The sequence below is a fragment of the Moschus berezovskii genome, chromosome 18 (assembly GCF_049115385.1).
Source record: "Moschus berezovskii isolate FMDL1 chromosome 18, NW_MosBer_1.0, whole genome shotgun sequence".
In the NCBI taxonomy this organism is placed as follows: Eukaryota; Metazoa; Chordata; class Mammalia; order Artiodactyla; family Moschidae; genus Moschus; species Moschus berezovskii.
The window spans coordinates 68,574,307-68,591,693 of NC_142477.1; the positions used below are offsets into that span (position 1 = coordinate 68,574,307).

The window sequence follows — 17,387 nt, forward strand, 5'->3', positions numbered from 1 at the left end:
GAGCCTTACACTACCTAATTTTAAGACTGGCTATAAAAGACAGCCATAAAGACAGTACAGTACTGGCATCAAGAGAGACAGCAGAGACACACCCCTGGCACTCTAGTGGTTAGGACCCCATGCTTCCACTGCAAGGGGCATGCGTTCTATCCTTAGTCAGGGAACTAAAATCCCACATGCTGTACAGAGCAGCCAAAGGGGGATAAAAGACAGGAAATGGAACAGAGATCAAAGGAACAAAACAGCTCAGAAAAAGACTCACTCATCTATACTCAGTTGATTTTTGACAAAGATTCAAAGATAGTTCAGGGCAGAAAGAATTTCTTCAACAAATGGTTCTGACAGGACTAGGTATTCTTATGCCAAAAATTTAACTTGGACCCTTACCTCATACCATATTAAAAAACATAATAACTTAAAATGGATCATAGACCTACTTGTGGAACCTAAAACTATAAAACTTCTCAAACAAAACACAACAGAAAAATCTCTGTGATATTGGGTGAAGCAAAGATTTCTCATTTGACACCAAAGGCACAATTTAGAAAAGAAAAAACTATTAATAACAAACTGGACTTCCATCAAAAATAAAACTGCTCTTTGAAAAATACTGTAAGTGAATAAAAAGATAAAATTACAAGAGAAAAAGTTCTCAAAACTCAATAATAAGAAAACAAATGATTCAATAAAAGACGCAACAAAAGATTTAAACAGATACTTCACCAAAGAGTTATAAGGATTGAAGATAAGCACATGAAAAGATGCTCAATATGAGACAAATATTTACACAAATTAAAACCACAGTGACAGTGAGATACCATTAAACACATGCTAGCATGGTCAACTCTGCTGGCAAAAATATGGAGGCCCTGGAATTGCTGTTGGGATTGGACAATGGTATGAACACTTTGGAATGTATACCTACTACATGCTCCAAACTTCCACATGTAGATAGGTATTTACCCCAAAGAAATAAAAGTATATGTCTCTACAAAGACCTGTCCACAGATGTCAGCAGCAGCAGGGACCGCTTTGGACTCCAAGGTTAGGGGCCTCCAGGGACCCATTCATTACCGCAGAGAAATCAGAGAGCAACGTGTGAGATCACTCTGGACAAGCTGAGTAGAACGTCAGAACCAAAGCCAGGAAAACACCCTTGAAGGTTACCTCTACACTCCTATTACCAGGCTCCAGGCTGAAATAACAAGATCAGTATAGGGAGAGAAGTGCAAAGTCAGGAGTGGAGTCTCCACAGGACTTCGGCAAGGTGTGGATGATGCTCCTGACAATCTGGTATCCTCTCATGCACAGCCATTAACAGTTAACTCTCTCCCAGGCCTGAGGTAAGGATGAGCAAATAAGAACTGAATAAAGCACTTGGCAATTTAAAGTATGAAACTGTTTATAAAAAATGCTCTAAGACTCATTTACTGCCCCTTGGGCTCTTTGCTCTTTCCTTAATAATGTTCAAACATAATGAGATCTGGCAGTATGCTAACAGAAAGATTTTAAATTTCCTTTTAGTGCTATAAAACACAATCTCTGTGCCCTCAAAGAAAAATGACTACTGCTTAACTCATGAACAGTGTTCCCTCCTAATAAACTCCCCTGTTCCCTTCTTCCTACAGGCAGAAATGGATTCTTACAACATAGGCCTGGGGTAGTGTACTCACCTTCTAAGGAACCATGTGGATATTTTTGCTTATTGAAAAATGAAGCTATTTTGGTCCTTCCTTTTCAAGGCTGGCTGCCAACCTGGGACCTGGAGACATGCAGGCTGCCATCTGCCTCACCCCAGCTGTTCCTGACCTGCCATCCGTCTCCAACTGGGGACGCCTGGTATACGCCAGGTCAGTTAAGCCATGGATGAAAGATGCCTGAGGCCCAGGTACACCGTGGATGAAAATGTTGGCAGCACACTGCCTGCCACGCAACCTTGACTTCCTCTTATTAATGGGTGGCACGCCACTCTCCATGACAACACAGCTGCATTCTGAGAAAAACAGACCTCATGGAGCTCTGCAGAGATCTTTTCTTATTGTGTGACAATTAATGCGGCATTCCTGACATTTTTGCTAAAACCCAAAAGGCTGCCGTTTTAAAAAATGTATTCTTAAAATAGAAAATGCTATGTAAATGTTAGAAATTTCTATCACTTATCCTTCAGAACTGACCATTTATGTTGCAGAATAAATTATCAGTTTAGATTATTGATGCATGAATAGTAAAAGAAGCAAGTTTAATTTCATGCATCTCTAAACTGCCACCATGCTAAAATTATTTGAAAGTCTAAATATGCCTTTAAAAATGCAATTTGCAAACATCCTCAGTGAAGAGGAGGATGTCTCACAGAAAGAAGAAACTTTTATGGCTTGGCTCTGCATTCTGTTAATGTAGTAATCAAACTGCAAGGAGATCTAACATACAGTCCATTCTAAAGGAGATCAATCCTAGGTGTTCTTTGGAAGGACTGATTTTAAAGGTGAAACTCCAGTACTTTGGCTACCTCATGTGACGAGTTGACTCACTGGAAAACAGTCTGATGCTAGGAGGGATTGGGGGTGGGAGGAGACGGGGATGACAGAGAATGAGATGGCTGGATGGCATCACCGACTCTGTGGACATGAGTTTGGGTAAACTTTGGGAGTTGGTGATGGACAGGGAGGCCTGGCGTGCTGTGATTCATGGGGTCGCAAAGAGTCGTACACGACTGAGCAACTGAACTGAACTGAAAGCTTGTTATAAACCGAGAGAGCAACATCTTTTACTGGTGCCACAATTTCACCAATGACATGCAGTTTTACCTCCTGAAAGGGAGACACAGAGCTTGCCTGGGGGCTCGCCTATCCGTATGTGGGCAGCACACACTAACCTGGAGAGTCTTGGGCGCAGAACTACTGATCAGGTGGCCCAGGAAAGACACTGCCTTACCACTCTGGTTTCCGTGGAATTCTTTCTGCCTCAGTTTTCTTAAAAATATGTTGCAGCCCCATCTGAAATCCTTATCGATTCCTGCACTGGGAAAGCACTGCCTTGGTTTTTCTAGCCCTGTCCCGCTGTTCTCACTGCAGGACAGACATGGCTTACAGGCACACCTTCTATGCTGAGTGTGCTCAGTGAATCTCTTAGTCTCTTGAATCAGTAAAATCAAGATGCAGATCAGATTCTCAGCAGCACTATAAATAAATCAATAGTAAGTCAAAAGGTAGGAAGCCCTTTCTCTTCAAAAGCCAATGAGAGGGCATGTGGGCAGAAAGCAAAAATTAATCTTTTGCCCAAGGGAAAAAAGAAAAATTCGCTGAATTCCTTTTACTGACATGGGACATGTAAAACTGTACTTAACAAACGCAGAGCACGGATCTCGCATTCACCAGTACTGAGCAGCCGCCTCCTCTCAGGTGTCCTGGGCTGGGCCGGGCCCTTACCTTTCTCTTCCGTGCCGCCAACCTCTGCCACTACTGCGGGTGGAACACTGCGGCTTCTCTGCAACCTGGGGCTGGAGTGCGCCAAGCGGTGATGACACTACAATCAAGCAGAAGTTCCTGCCCAAGCCCATGCTAGCACTGCTCGGACAGCATCTCAGGGCCTCCCCAAATCTCACGTTTCACCAAACCTCTTCTGCTCCAGTGAGGAGACAAGAGACTGCCTGTATCTAAACTTTACACATATCACCCATATGCCTATCTAACTCCAGGAGGTTTAACCTAAAATAAGAGAAGAAAGGCTTCTTCTCAACAGGGGCTTCCCTGGTGGCTCAGTAGTAAAGAATATGCCTGACAATGCAGGAGACAGGGGTTCGATTCCTGACCTGGGATGATCCCACATGGTGAGAAGCAACTAAGTCCATGCACCACAACTACTAAGCCTGTGCTCTGGAGCCCGTGAGCCACAACCACTGAGCACGTGGGCTGCCACTACCGAAGTCCTTGTGCCCAGAGCCTGTGCTCTGCAACAGAGAAAAGCCTGCACACTGTAACCAGAGCAGCCCCTACTCGCCGCGACTAGAGAAGGCCTGCGTGTAGCAACAAAGATCCAGCACAGCCAAAAATAAATAAACAGAATTATTAAAAAAAAAAAGAACTAGAAAACTTCAAAATGCCTAGGGGAAGAAGCAGGAATCAATCCAAGTAAAAGGTCTTCACAGTCAGGTTTGTAACATTTTTTTGCAGCATGAACTCTCAGGCAGTCTGATGACACCTTCTCATAATGCTTTAAACACAGGATTACCAAGGAAACCAGTTGTAGTGAAACAGAATTATCAAAACATCAAAAAGTCCCTGAGATATGGTCACATGTGCTTCTCCATTAATAAAGGAAATAACACTAGACAGCAACAGTTTAATTATAAATGCAAGTTCTAGGCAGTGATGAGCATAATTTGTCAAGATTCTGGCAACAAATCCAATGAGCTATAAGAAAATCAATATAAAAAGATATAAAAAATCTATTGATGAGAAAGACACTGCTAACAGTACTGTAGTCTGCTGTCAACATTCACAACGGAAGGCAATATTACTGGAAGGTGAGTGAAAATAAAAATGTAATTTTATTCTCATCTAGGTTCACAGACCTCCCCCTTGAATTCTCTCCTGCCAACATGATCCATAAAGCAGCTGGAGGCGCAGCTTTTCTGGCTGAAGCAGCAGCCGAGGGCTGGGGTCACAGCTGCCTGGCCTGTCCCTCACAGCCTACTGCTCTCCAAGCCTCGCACTGAGGCCCCTGTGAGGGACCAGCTCGAGGGCTCCTCGGAGGACAGTTTGCAAGCCACTCATGAAAGGATTTATCACTCAGCCTGCTGAGAGTATCCTGCAACAGCAGGCCTGTGCCTACTGTCCTAACCTCCCAGCCACATTATACACAGTTTATGAAATCCCCCGCTCAAGTCCTTCTTATCTTGATTTATTTTGCTTTTCACTTTTTTATTCTCTTATTTTAATCACGTTTATTGTGCACAGCCCAACAGTTCTTAGCAGGTTTTGTTCTCTTGTTTCTTAGCTTTCATATTTTATTTACTTCAGTTTAGCTTTTTAACTATTTTACTCATTTTTACTCTTGGGTTTGTTGTAGAGTATTATCAAGTTTTTTTGAACAAAATTTCTTTATTCTCCACCTATACGGCTCCTAGAATTAACTGACTTAATCATCTTTAGTTCACATTATTCTTTTGTTTAAAGCATGGTTCCTCTTTCCTTAGTATCTGTATTTACTTACAAGTAGCATCCCATGGATGGAGGAGCCTGGTAGGCTGCAGTCCATGGGGTCGCTAAGGGTCAGACATGACTGAGCGACTTCACTTTCACACATTGGAGAAGGAAATGGCAACCCACTCCAGTGTTCTTGCCTGGAGAATCCCAGGGATGGGGGAGCCTAGTGGGCTTCCGTCTATGGGGTCACACAGAGTCGGACACGACTGAAGTGACTTAGCAGCAGCAGCAGCACAGAAGTTGGTCAAAAGGTTGTGAGCCCTCAGAGGAGGCTCAGGGCCCAAACAGGGGTCGGTAAATATCTGCTCTCCCTCCTGCTGTCTGGGGCTTCCCTCATAGCTCAGTTGGTAAAGGATCTGCCTGCAATGCAGGAGTCCCCGGTTTGATTCCTGGGTCAGGAAGATCCGCTGGAGAAGGGACAGGATACCTGCTCCAGTATTCTTGGGCTTCCCTCGTGGCTCAGCTGGTAAAGAATCTGCCTGCAACGTGGGAGACCTGGGTTCGACCCCTGGGTTGGGAAGATCCCCTGGATAAGGGAAAGGCTACCCACTTCAGTATTCTAGCCTGTATAGCCCATGGGGTCGCAAAGAGTCGGACAGGACTGAGCAACTTTCATGCAATGTAAAGAGCAGCCTCTGTATTTCTCCTTACAAGATGCCTGGGAACTCTTTAATGTTGATGCCCCCAAACTTTTAAACCTGTGTACTTCAGGAGATTCAAAGGCTGAGTCTCTGCTGGGACGGGAGGATGGTTAACATGCTGGCATGTGTCAGAAACACCCTGAACTGTGGGGCTTGGCACTGCTTACTTGTGCATCTGACTTAATGGCAGTTTTCCATGGACCACTCCAGGTTTTCAAACTTCTCCACCTCTCTCAGACTTTATGTCATCACTGGGAAGATCTGATCACCAAAGATGTGGGGATGCAGCCATTACACTCTGCTTGCAGAGCCTGGTCTCTACAGGCTGAGGCAGGAAATGATTTGCACCAGTGGCGGAGGTGGCAGCTAGCCTTCCCCTCAAAGAGGATACCTCCTGGGAAATGAGAAATCCTCCAGGCCAGTCAGCAAGAGAGTGTCAGTTTCAGGATTAATAAATTGCTCCTATGTTTCCATCTCCTCCACTGTTCACTCCAAGATAACACCCGTGTGACAATGCTAGGCACCGCACCATGCATGCTGAAGACTGCTGGAAATCCCACGGGCTCTTGGGGTCCTCAGGATTAACACTCCTGATTTCAATTAAAGGAGAGAAACCCCAAGAGCTCATAACTTGACCTGTAACTCTGTTGAGGCATTACTACATTTTGTATATCCTCTAAGGCTGGAAAGCAGATGATACTTAGCTGATAGAATGAACACTGGCCAACCTCCATCATCTAAACCGAATGCAGCTTCATGGTGCTGTACCACGTCTCTCACGCAGACAACAATGATATCATCAAGTCACAAGGATGTTTCTTTAAAAAAAAAAGCTGAGTAAAATAGAGCTATATTTTCATGGCAGTGGGAGGAGAAAGAACAGATAAAAGAGTGATTAAGTCATGGTGAGAACACTAGTTTTGATTAAGCAAAGGATGGAATGTCAAATTAAACAATGGCTTAGATTTAAGATGGACAAGAACAAGAGTATCCTACATGACCTAACTAAAAATAGGAAATAGAGATTTTGTGACTTTCAATAAGACTCCAGGTTTCACAAAACTGGACATGATATGAAGAATTAATCACAGAAGGACTTTCAGGAGTACTGAAATTTCTCAGTTAAACTTTAATGTATGAAGACAAGAACAGTGTCTAACTTATTCATCACTACATGCCCAACACTGCATAAATTCTGGACACAAGATGGGTGCTCAGTAAATACAAGCTGATATCAGTTCTATGCTTCAGAGGTAGAGGTAAACTTGGGACATATTTCTTCTAAGACCATGGCTCTATGTCCTGAATGGAATTCTAAAAATGGTTCCTATTTATAAGTAGGAACTATTTTCTGCATTTCCCCATGAACAAAGCAAACAAAGGTGCTAGCCCAAATGCACCTTTCACCATAGGCAAAAACAACTACTGAAGGAGCCCTACAGTGTCAAAGATCCACGAAAGGAAGGTGGATTCCAAGGAATTCACTTGTGTTTATCTCAATGAAGGGTAGGAAAAAGTGTTAGTCGCTCAGTCATGTCTCTTTGTGATCCCATGGCCACCAGGTTTCTCTGTGCATGGAATTTTCCAGGCAAGAATATTGGAGTGGGTTGCCATTTCCTTCTCCAGGGGATCTTTCTGACCCTGGGATCAAACCCAGGTCTACTGCAAGGCAGGCAGATTTACTATCAGAGCCACCAGGGAAGCCCAGGAAGGGTAGGAGGGCACTGGCAATTATGATTTCAGGACCTAGAATTTAAACTTAGGACACTGTGAAAGGCAATCTTAGATTAAAAAAATTTTTTTAAGGTTAGGAATCTCATCTACTTGAGATTTATATTTAAGTAGAAAACACCAAAATGATGGTAGAATCTACCCAATTCAGAAAGAAAACAAAGAGTCGTCTCATTGCTAGTTATCAATATCACATATGAAAAAATTGGAAACATTTTCACTAATCTAAATAAGGCTTTAAAAAATATACCCAGATGGAAATAACTGAAAACTCTCTTGATCAAAACAGAGTTAAGATCAAATGGAACTTCTAATGCAACGCTTACTGGAAACATTTTAAATTTCAGTCCGAATCTTTTCTTGCTGCCTAGGAATTGGAACAAATCATAAATCAGGCTTTTAAAATCACAATAAGGAGTTACATGAAAAATCAGTTGTAAGGTATCACTTCGACAGTTATTTGATAGATGAAAAATCAACTACAAGAATAAATCATAATTTATTTGATCAATCTTTTACATACTGAGCTTTAGGTTATTCCAGTTTTTAGCGGTATAGACTATGCTTTAATGAACATGTTTCTTTGTACACAGGGGTGAGTCTATCTGAGGTTCAGTGGAATTGTTCCCAGTTGTGAGAAAGACTGAAGCAAACGCAGCAATGTAGAAAAAGTTTTGGAACAGTGTTAGTTGAAAACAGTGCTTAAATAGGTCCCATTTATTTTTGCTTTTATTTCCATTATTCTGAGAGATGGATCAAAAAAAAAAAATTACTGCGATGTCAGAGACTGTTCTGCCTCTGTTTTCCTCCAGAGTTTTAAAGTGTCCAGTCTCATATTTGGGCCTTTCATGTATTTTGAGCTTATTTTTGTGCATGGTGTTAAAGAATAATCTTTAAAAAAATCTTTAGAAAGTTTCATTTTTAACCTGCAGCTGTCCAGTTTTCCCAGCACCATTTACTGAAGAGACCATCTTTCCAACACTGGGGAGTCCTGCCTCCTTTGTCATAGATTAATTGACCACAGGTGCATGGGTTTATTTCTGGGTTTTCTACCCTGTTCCATTGATTTATATTTTTATTTTTGTGCCAGTACCATACTGTTTTGATGACTGTAGCTTTGTAGTATAGTCTGAAGCCAAGAGCCTGATTCCTCCAGCTCCATTTTTCCTTCTCAAGATTGCTTTGGCTATTCAGCGTCTTTTGTGTCACCATACAAATTTTAAACTCAAAAGCTTCTGTATAGCAAAGGAAACAATAAACAAAACAGAAAGACAACCCACAGATTGGGAGAAGATATCTGCAAATGATGTAACTGTCAGGGATTAGTCTCTAAAATTTACAAAGTGCTCGTGATGCTTAACAGCATCAAAACAACCCAATCAAAACATGGGCAGAAGACCTAAACAGACATTTCTCCAAAGACATACATATGGCCAAGAGATACATGAAAAGATGCTCAACACTGCTAATTATTAGAGAAATGCAAAATCAAAACTACCTTACACCAGCCAGAATGGCCATCATCAAAAAATCCACAAATAATAAATGATGGAGAGGGTGTGAAGAGAAGAGAACCCTCCTACACTGCTGGTGGAAACGTACACTGGTAAAGCCATTACGGAGAACAGAATGGAGGCTCCTTAAAAAACTAAAACTGAGCTACCACATGACTCTGCAATCCCACTCCTGGCAAATATCTGGAGGAAAACATGATCCAAAAAGAAACGTACACCCCAATGTTCCTGCAGTGCTGTTCACAACAGCCAAGACATGGAAGCAACCTAAATGTCCATCAACAGAGGAACAGATAAAGATGACGTGGTGCATATACACAACGGAATGTTACTCAGCCATTAAACAGAATGAAGGAATGCCATCTGCAGCAACATGGAGGGACCCAGAGACTGTCACACTGAGTGGAGTCAGTCAGACAGAGAAGGAGAAACTCCATCTGAATTTCTTACGTGTGGAATCTAAAAAGAAATGGCACACATGAACTCACTCACAAAACAAAAGCAGACTTACAGACTTAGAAAATGAACTTATGGCTGCCAAAGGTTAGGGACAGTTAGGGAGTTTGGGATGGACACGTATAACCGTTCGGGACAGTTATAAAATGGATAACCAACAAGGATAAACTGTATAGCACATGGAACGCTGCTCAGTGTTACGTGGCAGCCTGGATGGGAGGGGAGTTTGAGAGAGAATGGATACATGTATATGCACGGCTGAGTCCCTCTGCTGTCTACCTGAAACCATCACAACACTGTTAATTAGCTATACCCCAATAAAAAGTAAAGTTTAAAATTAAAAAAAATAAAAGAAAATAGGTGCTGAATGGGGCTTAAAAAGGATATTTCCAGCTAAATAAAAAAGGGAGAGAAGAGACAGACATATTTTTTTCTCCTATCAGTAACAAAAATTCGGTAGTATGAAAATACCTCTATTGGGCAAGCTTTGGCAAAAGTTATTGAAACTAAATATGTATATATGTCAATACATATGTATCATTACATCTACATACATATATTAAATATACATACTTATGAGAACTGTGTGCAAAATTATTTATGTAAAAGATTATTAATGGCTGTGTTGTACATCATACAAAAAGTAAAAACAACACAAAGCCCCTACAGTAGGGAACTGGTTTAAATACACATTCAGGACTTCCTTGGTGGTATGGCGGATAAGAACCCATCTGCCAGTGTAGAGGTTACGAGTTCAATTCTGTCCAGGAAAATTCCACATGCCTCAGAGCCACAAAGCCCATGCGTCACAACCAGTGGAGCCTCCACACTCTAGGGCCCACAAGCCACAGCTACTGAGCCCACACGCTGAATTACTGAAGCCTTCATGCCTAGAGCCCGTGCTCCACAGCAAGAGAAGGCAACACAGAGTAAAGAGCAGCCCTCACTCACCGCCACTGAAGAAAGCCCACACGCAGCAATGAAGACCAGGCACAGCCACAGATAAAAAATGTAACATAAATTCACAGGATGGAACGTAACGCAGTTATAAAAAAAACGACGGAGCTCTCCACACACCGATATGGAAAGATCGCCAAAGCACAAACTTTAAAAGCAAGACACTGAACATTATACACAGTACTTACGATCTTTCGTTATTAAAAAGGGATGTGAAATGAAAATATACGGTCAAATGAAATGAAAAACTTACTTGTAAAGGTAATACTCTGCATGGTCTATCTCTTCCCGAGATGAAATGTTGTCCACAAACTGAAAGACGGAAAAAGAAACCTTTGGTTGAACACAAATTCTGTCATATGTTGAGCCTAAGTCACATACTGACCTTAAAAATAAACCAGTCGTTTTATTAGAACAGGGTTCACGTCGTGTGGCTCCACCCTTCGTACCACTTTATGCTAATACCAACAAAGAATCTACAATGGCCTCTCTTTCTCTATATGTAGAACGTCCTTGGTTAGAAAAACTGAAAACTAAACACGAACCCCGTTCCAAACAAGAAAGCGTTCTTTTCACTCTGTAATTAGTCACTGATATTTTCCTTTATCTTTAAATCCTGATACTTTCTCTGTTTTCCAAACTCCAAATACATGAAAACACAATAGTTCAGAAGATGAAGACTCCAATGGCTGAAAAAACATGACCTGAAAGAAGAAAATCTAAATTTAGAGAATTTGGTCTTATATTCATTTTTCCTATCTGATTTGGTTCTGCTACAGACCAGTCAACTTGTTACTGTCTACCAACTAACTCTCCTTTTGACCCACAAAATACCCCAGTGTGCTCCTTAACTCTAAACCTGAGAAACAGAAAAGACTCTTCTGGGGATGAAGTGAAGTGAAGTCGCTCAGTCGTGTCCAACTCTTTGTGACCCCATGGACTATAGCCTACTGGGCTCCTCCATCCTTGGGATTTTCCAGGCAAGAGTACTGAAGTCAGTTGCCACTTCCTTCTCCTGGGGATCTTCCCAACCCTGGGATCGAACCCAGGGCTCCTGCATTGCAGGCAGACGCTTTACTGCCTGAGCCACCAGGGAAGACTGGGGATGAATTCTACTCTAAAGACTCAGAGGCAAAAACGGTGAAGTAGGAAATAATGGATGTAGTGAATAAAGTTAAGACTTCAGGAGGATGGAGAGGAGAGGAAAGAGGGGAGACTTCTGAGTCCTCTTTGGAGGACTTAATAGATTCAATTTAGAAATCTTAGTAAGGGGCAGATAAAAACATGGTTCAAACACAGGACCCGAGATTGAAAACTAGCTCTCCTGATTGCATGCTGTGTGGCATAAACGGATGACACAGTCTTTCTGGAGCTTAGTTGCTCATCTGCATAAACAGAATAAAGCCTCCTGTGCTGAAGAGTATGAAGCCCCATCGAGAAAATGGATGTGAACGCTCTTACATGAGAGCTCTTTAAACTCTGAAGTGCAGCTTAAACAAACACCAGGCATTACGGCTACAGAGATTTTATCCATCATATAAGGGATGAACCAGTGGTCTTTTGGCTCCTCTCCAATATGCAAATTACTAGGTTATGATCAAGCTAAACAGTTTGCCTACTAAAAGGAAAGTATCAAGGAGCCGAAAAAAGCACTGAGACTAGAAGGGATGATGGTTTCTTTATTTTTCCTCTCACGGATTTAACAATCTTTTCAATTTTATGGTGTCATTAACTTCTACCAATAGTTTTCACAACTAAGATCTCAATTTAGCATCGCATAAGCCTTGTGAGGAAGATACTACTGTCTCCATACTGAATAAGGAAATTGAGAGAGGGCCCAGTTGCCCAATGTCACAAAGGAAATTCATGAAGACAAGATCAGGTCTATTTCTGGGAGGCAACAGAAAAGAACTCTGATGCCACAGAGATCTGGGTTTATAGCCCAATTTTTCTACCTATGAACTATGCAAAATTGGGAAAGTCATCAACCATTCTGAGGCCTTATGTGCAAAATGGAGAGAACAATGCTTATCTCATACGGCTGCTGAGAGAATAGTGAGATAATGTTAAGAAACTAGTGCACAGAAGCTCATCAGTAATGGTCAATGGATCAATTTCCATTCTGGATTCCTAGTCTCCGACTATTCTCCCATCTAACGCTCTGCAGCAGCCTAAAATTAAAGTCTTTGACAGACTTTCTCAATGACCAAATTTACTTCCAGTATTAACAAGTGAATACTACTACTTTGAAAAGTATATCAACTTTGAAAAAAACGATGGTATCATATCATATCCTGGAAAAATTAAGTTAGATAAACAACACTGATCACTGACATCAGAGTCTGATAAATTTACTACCTTTTGTTCCTGTCAAAGAAATTTACTACTTCATCATAAAATATCTATTAGTAATTATAAAAACATATGATACTCTGGAAAAATATTTCCTATAAAAGATGGTCTTTATTTACACAGCCTTATCTATATAAATAGTTTTTCTTGCTTTCTTTCTCCTTCTTCCTTGAAAATATAAGTTTTCTTACCCGTGATATTGTTAAAGAACTAACAGGCAGCTTTCTCTCATATGTTTTATCCATCAAAGATGCTAGATCAGCTGTGAAGACAAAGAAGCAAAAAGAACCTTGTTAACTATACATATTTCTAAAGAAAAATCTAACAGATGCAGCTTCTGCCAGATGGCTGTCAACATTATGAAGTCAGTATTAAAAGGGATGCTCTTTTTAAAAATTATTCTTAATAAATTAAAGAGAATAGAGAAATATTAGTATAATTTTTTTAAGTATTTACTTGATTGGAGAAAGGATTGTTTTAAACACCCCAGCATAGATTGAGCTTTTTAAAAATGGGCCCATAAACTATCTCTGGAAGAAGACACAAGAAAGGCTTATTATTGACAGACTCCAGGGAAAGGAATTAGACGGCAGTGGCCAAGGAAAGGAGATTCTTCAATGCTTACACATTTGTTCCTTCTGCATTGTGAACCAGATAAATAAACTGATATTAGCTGTTCAAAAATGTTTTCAGTTGGAACTTATAAAATGACGTTTACACACCGCCTGGACAAATCAGACGGCAAGGCATTCTGGCTACAATGAGTGATTTTTAGCCTCAACTATTCCTATTCTGGTTCCTTTCACCAGAACATTCATACACATACTTGGTATTCCCGAGATTACACTGTTATCTCAGAGTCCAAAAAGATCTAGAATAACAGGCAACACACCCTCCAAAACAATTATTTCATGCCTTCCCACTGCGTCTAGAACTTAACAGTGTGCAGGCTCCTTCCGCTTCACCTCTCTCAGCTCACGGTTTGCGTCTTATTCCCCTAAGTATAAAACAGAAGCAATCATGGGAACCCTATCCGACCAGGCCTACCAGGCTACCAGCATCTGTGTCCACAGACTCTGCCTCCATTTTTTCTTTTCTTTTCCTAAACAAAGGATGTAGTTCATTAAACAAACAAACACCAAAAATGGCAAAAATTTCCTGTGGCCTCCTCCTAGCTCTCTCCAGCTACTTCTCTGCTCTGCTTCCAAAGAGTCTTCCCCAATGGAATTGTCACCACTTCCTTAGTTCCATCCTCTCTTGAACCCACTCAAATCAGACTTTGGCTTCCTCACTCTACTGACACCAAGTCCACCTCCACTTTGTTAAATCCAGTGGTTAATTCTTCGTCATCTTACCTGAGCTTTCTCTAACAACAGTTGATCATGCTATCCGCCATGAATGCTCTTTTTCTCTTTCTCGGGTTCCTCTGAAGGAACTCTTCTTGACTTCTTGATGCTGACGTGTCCTGAGGAGCCGACTCTTCACCACCCGCTCACTCCATGGGTACCTCATTCTCTCCCTCCCCATAGCTTTAAGCATCTAGAGACTACTGACCGTACACACACATGCCGACCCTGACTTCTCGCCTGTAACTCCAGACTTTTACTTCCAGCTGCAGAGGTGACATTTCCGTGTGGTATCTTAACATTACGTGTCTTCTTAATTCTCCAACCTTCCACTCCAAACCTGCTTTCCTCCAAGCCCTTCCCATCTCAGTAAATGGCCGCATGTTAACTGGCTTACTCAGGCCAAAAACTAAGGCATCACTGTTGATTCCATTCTTTTTCATACTCTGTAACCACGTACCAGCAAATCATATAAGTGTTAGATGTGAAATTTATACGTTTTACCATTACCACAGCTAACCTCTCACCTCCTGACTAGTCACCTTAACCACGGTCCCCACACGTACAACCGCATCTCCACACAGCAGTCTGACTGAGCCTCTTAAAAGATAAGTCAGATCCTGTTATTTTCTTGTCTCAGTCAGCCAACAGTTTCCTATCACACTTGGAATAAAATCCAGAGGGGCTTCCCTGGTGGTCCAGTGGCTAAGAGTCCATGCTGCCAATGGAGGGGGCCTGGGTTCAATCCCTGGTCAGGGAAATAGACCCCACATGCTGCAACTAAAAAGATTCCAAGTGCCGCAAATAGGACCCCTCACAGCCAAATAAATGAATATTAAAACAAAATAATAAAATAAAATGCAGAATATTTTATGATCTACAAATGCCCCCACACACTGGTCTATGTTTGTTGTTGTTGTTTTCTTTTATACTTAGAAGTAAAAACCATGAAGGTTAGGACTTATAATTCACTGACATATTCTCAGTTCCTGCAAGAGCTCTATAAAAGGCACTCAGTATATCTAAGTAAATAAATAAAAGGAATAAAGCAAGGCAGTAAGAAAGGGAGGAAAGAAAGAGAGAAAGAAAAAAGTAGAGTTATCCCTTGGTACTCTCATGGACTGGTTTCAGTTCCCACTGCAGATACCAAAATGTGCAGATGCTCAAGTCCCACAGCTGGCTCTCTGCATCTGAGGATTCACCCAACTGCATCGTGTAAAGCTGTACTGAAAACAATCCACACATAAGTGAACCTGAACAGTTCAAACCCATGCTGTTTACGAGTCAACTCTAAAACTTGGAGTTCCAAGTATTTTTTTTTCTCCCTGGTGAAATTAATATTAAGCAAAAGGCAACAGGGAATCAATTGCTAAGTATCTGCTGAAGACCTATTGCTGTGCACTCAACCAATATTTTTCTTTCTTTCCCTGGGGTAATGCTCTCAATGACTCTAGACACTAGGGGAAAGGAACTCTGCAAAACCACTAAAACCTGACATGATGTAAAAAGTTACCAATTTTTCTTATGACTATCTTAAAGGGGTTGATACCATGTGATTTAAAAATTTTAAAGCACAAATACACACATACAAAGAAGTCCCTAAAACCTCTTCACACTAATAGTTATAACTAATATTGCTATATTATTATATTATACTTATTGTATTATATTATATATTAGTTATAACTAATATCGTTAAATCGAACTGTTCACAGAATGACATTAAACAGCATTCCCAAGACACCAAATCTTTATGATCTCTTCATAATCAAGGCTCTTATGTTGAGATGATAGGCAATACAAAGAATCAACTCCCTTTACTCAAAATTTAAATTTTAACCAAAAAAATGCAGGATTTGGATCTACTGGCCGAATTAAAATGACCTCCATTTCTTCGTGGGTTTCATATAATGCACAGTATGCAGCTAAACATTTGGACTGAGTTGGCTTCTGGGGCGTAGTGTCAAGATTCCACTTTAATCTTTTACACCAAGATATCTTCAGTCAAGTGAAATCAACTGGGGTCTCAAAAAAGGCAACAGCTGTACAGCCAGCATCTGATGAATAATATTTGCATACTATAAGTCAGAGAAAGGTTTACTGCTAAATATAATATGCACCAATCACCTCACATGACAGCAGTGGCGTGATGAATGGAGCAGAAAATGGCACCGAACAGGGATGGCCACAAAAGCTGGGGCAGCTGCGGCCTGCGGTGGGCCAGCACCACAGGCTTCTGGATCATGGGCTCGACAGGCACAGTCACACGTCACATTTCAGCGAGGGGCCAGCAGATGCCCAGGTTTTATTCAAAGGGATGTGCCAAAGAAGATGCCTTCTTGCCTGTCACTCAGCTATTCAGGAATACACACTGCAGTGGACAGTTGAGGTCAACAAAGATTCTAAAGGAAAATGGGTCTGAAATTTGAATCCTGCATTTAACAAAACTTGAAGCTGTATAGGCAATGTGGAAATATGTCCAGAAAATGAAATTTATGTTAGTATAAAACTGTTCTTTTTGTTTGAAGAAAAAAAAATCACTGATAATCTAAGGACATAAAGGGTGCTATTGAGGACCCTCACACTATTCGAAGTATAATCCTAGTTAAGGATTTGAAACCCTGAGAGGCTTTAAGACTTTAAAATGTCAGATTCCTAGGCCTCACACCCAGAAGGCGACTCTAATTCCATAGGTTTGAGGTGAGACCATGGAAACACAAATTTTTAAACAAAAGCTCCAGGAGATTGTGAGGTAGCCTGGCAAGCACTTAACTAAGTTAGTTTGAGAACTACCATGGAGGGAACACAAAACAAGTCTCGGATGTTGCTGCTAAGTTTGAAGATGGTATTAAACTGAATTCCATCTCAGCAATAAGGTGGACCAAACAGCTTTAAAAAAATTCTCCCTACTATAAAAACAAAACATCTAAATAAAATGTTTAAAAAACTGTCAAATATATGACTGAGCTTTCAAGAAGATAGGTCTAATCATCAGAGGCTAAAGGCAAGATGGAAGCACAAACCTTATGTGTTTAAGGGACTACTGAGGGTAGCAGGCATCTGAGAGCATTTGCAGGCCCCAGTGACACAGAGCTGTGGTTTCAATGACTTTCAGGGAACGGGACAGAAGCAAGGCCTTTGTAAGGTGGGAAGCTGTTTCACAGATTGTCAGGTAAAGCCAGGACT

The 17,387-nt window shown here is 41.2% G+C and overlaps 1 protein-coding gene across 1 annotated transcript in view; it reads right to left on the bottom strand.

The window, feature by feature from the left end:
- Positions 1-17,387, bottom strand: part of MRPS27 (mitochondrial ribosomal protein S27) — a 101,555-nt gene that overhangs the window by 62,842 nt on the left and 21,326 nt on the right. Inside the window, exons 3-4 of the mRNA XM_055421886.2 lie at positions 13,047-13,117; positions 10,757-10,815 (exon numbers count right to left, since the gene is read on the bottom strand). Of these exons, the coding sequence (XP_055277861.2) occupies positions 10,757-10,815; positions 13,047-13,117 (130 nt within the window). The remainder of the gene's footprint in view (positions 1-10,756; positions 10,816-13,046; positions 13,118-17,387) is intronic.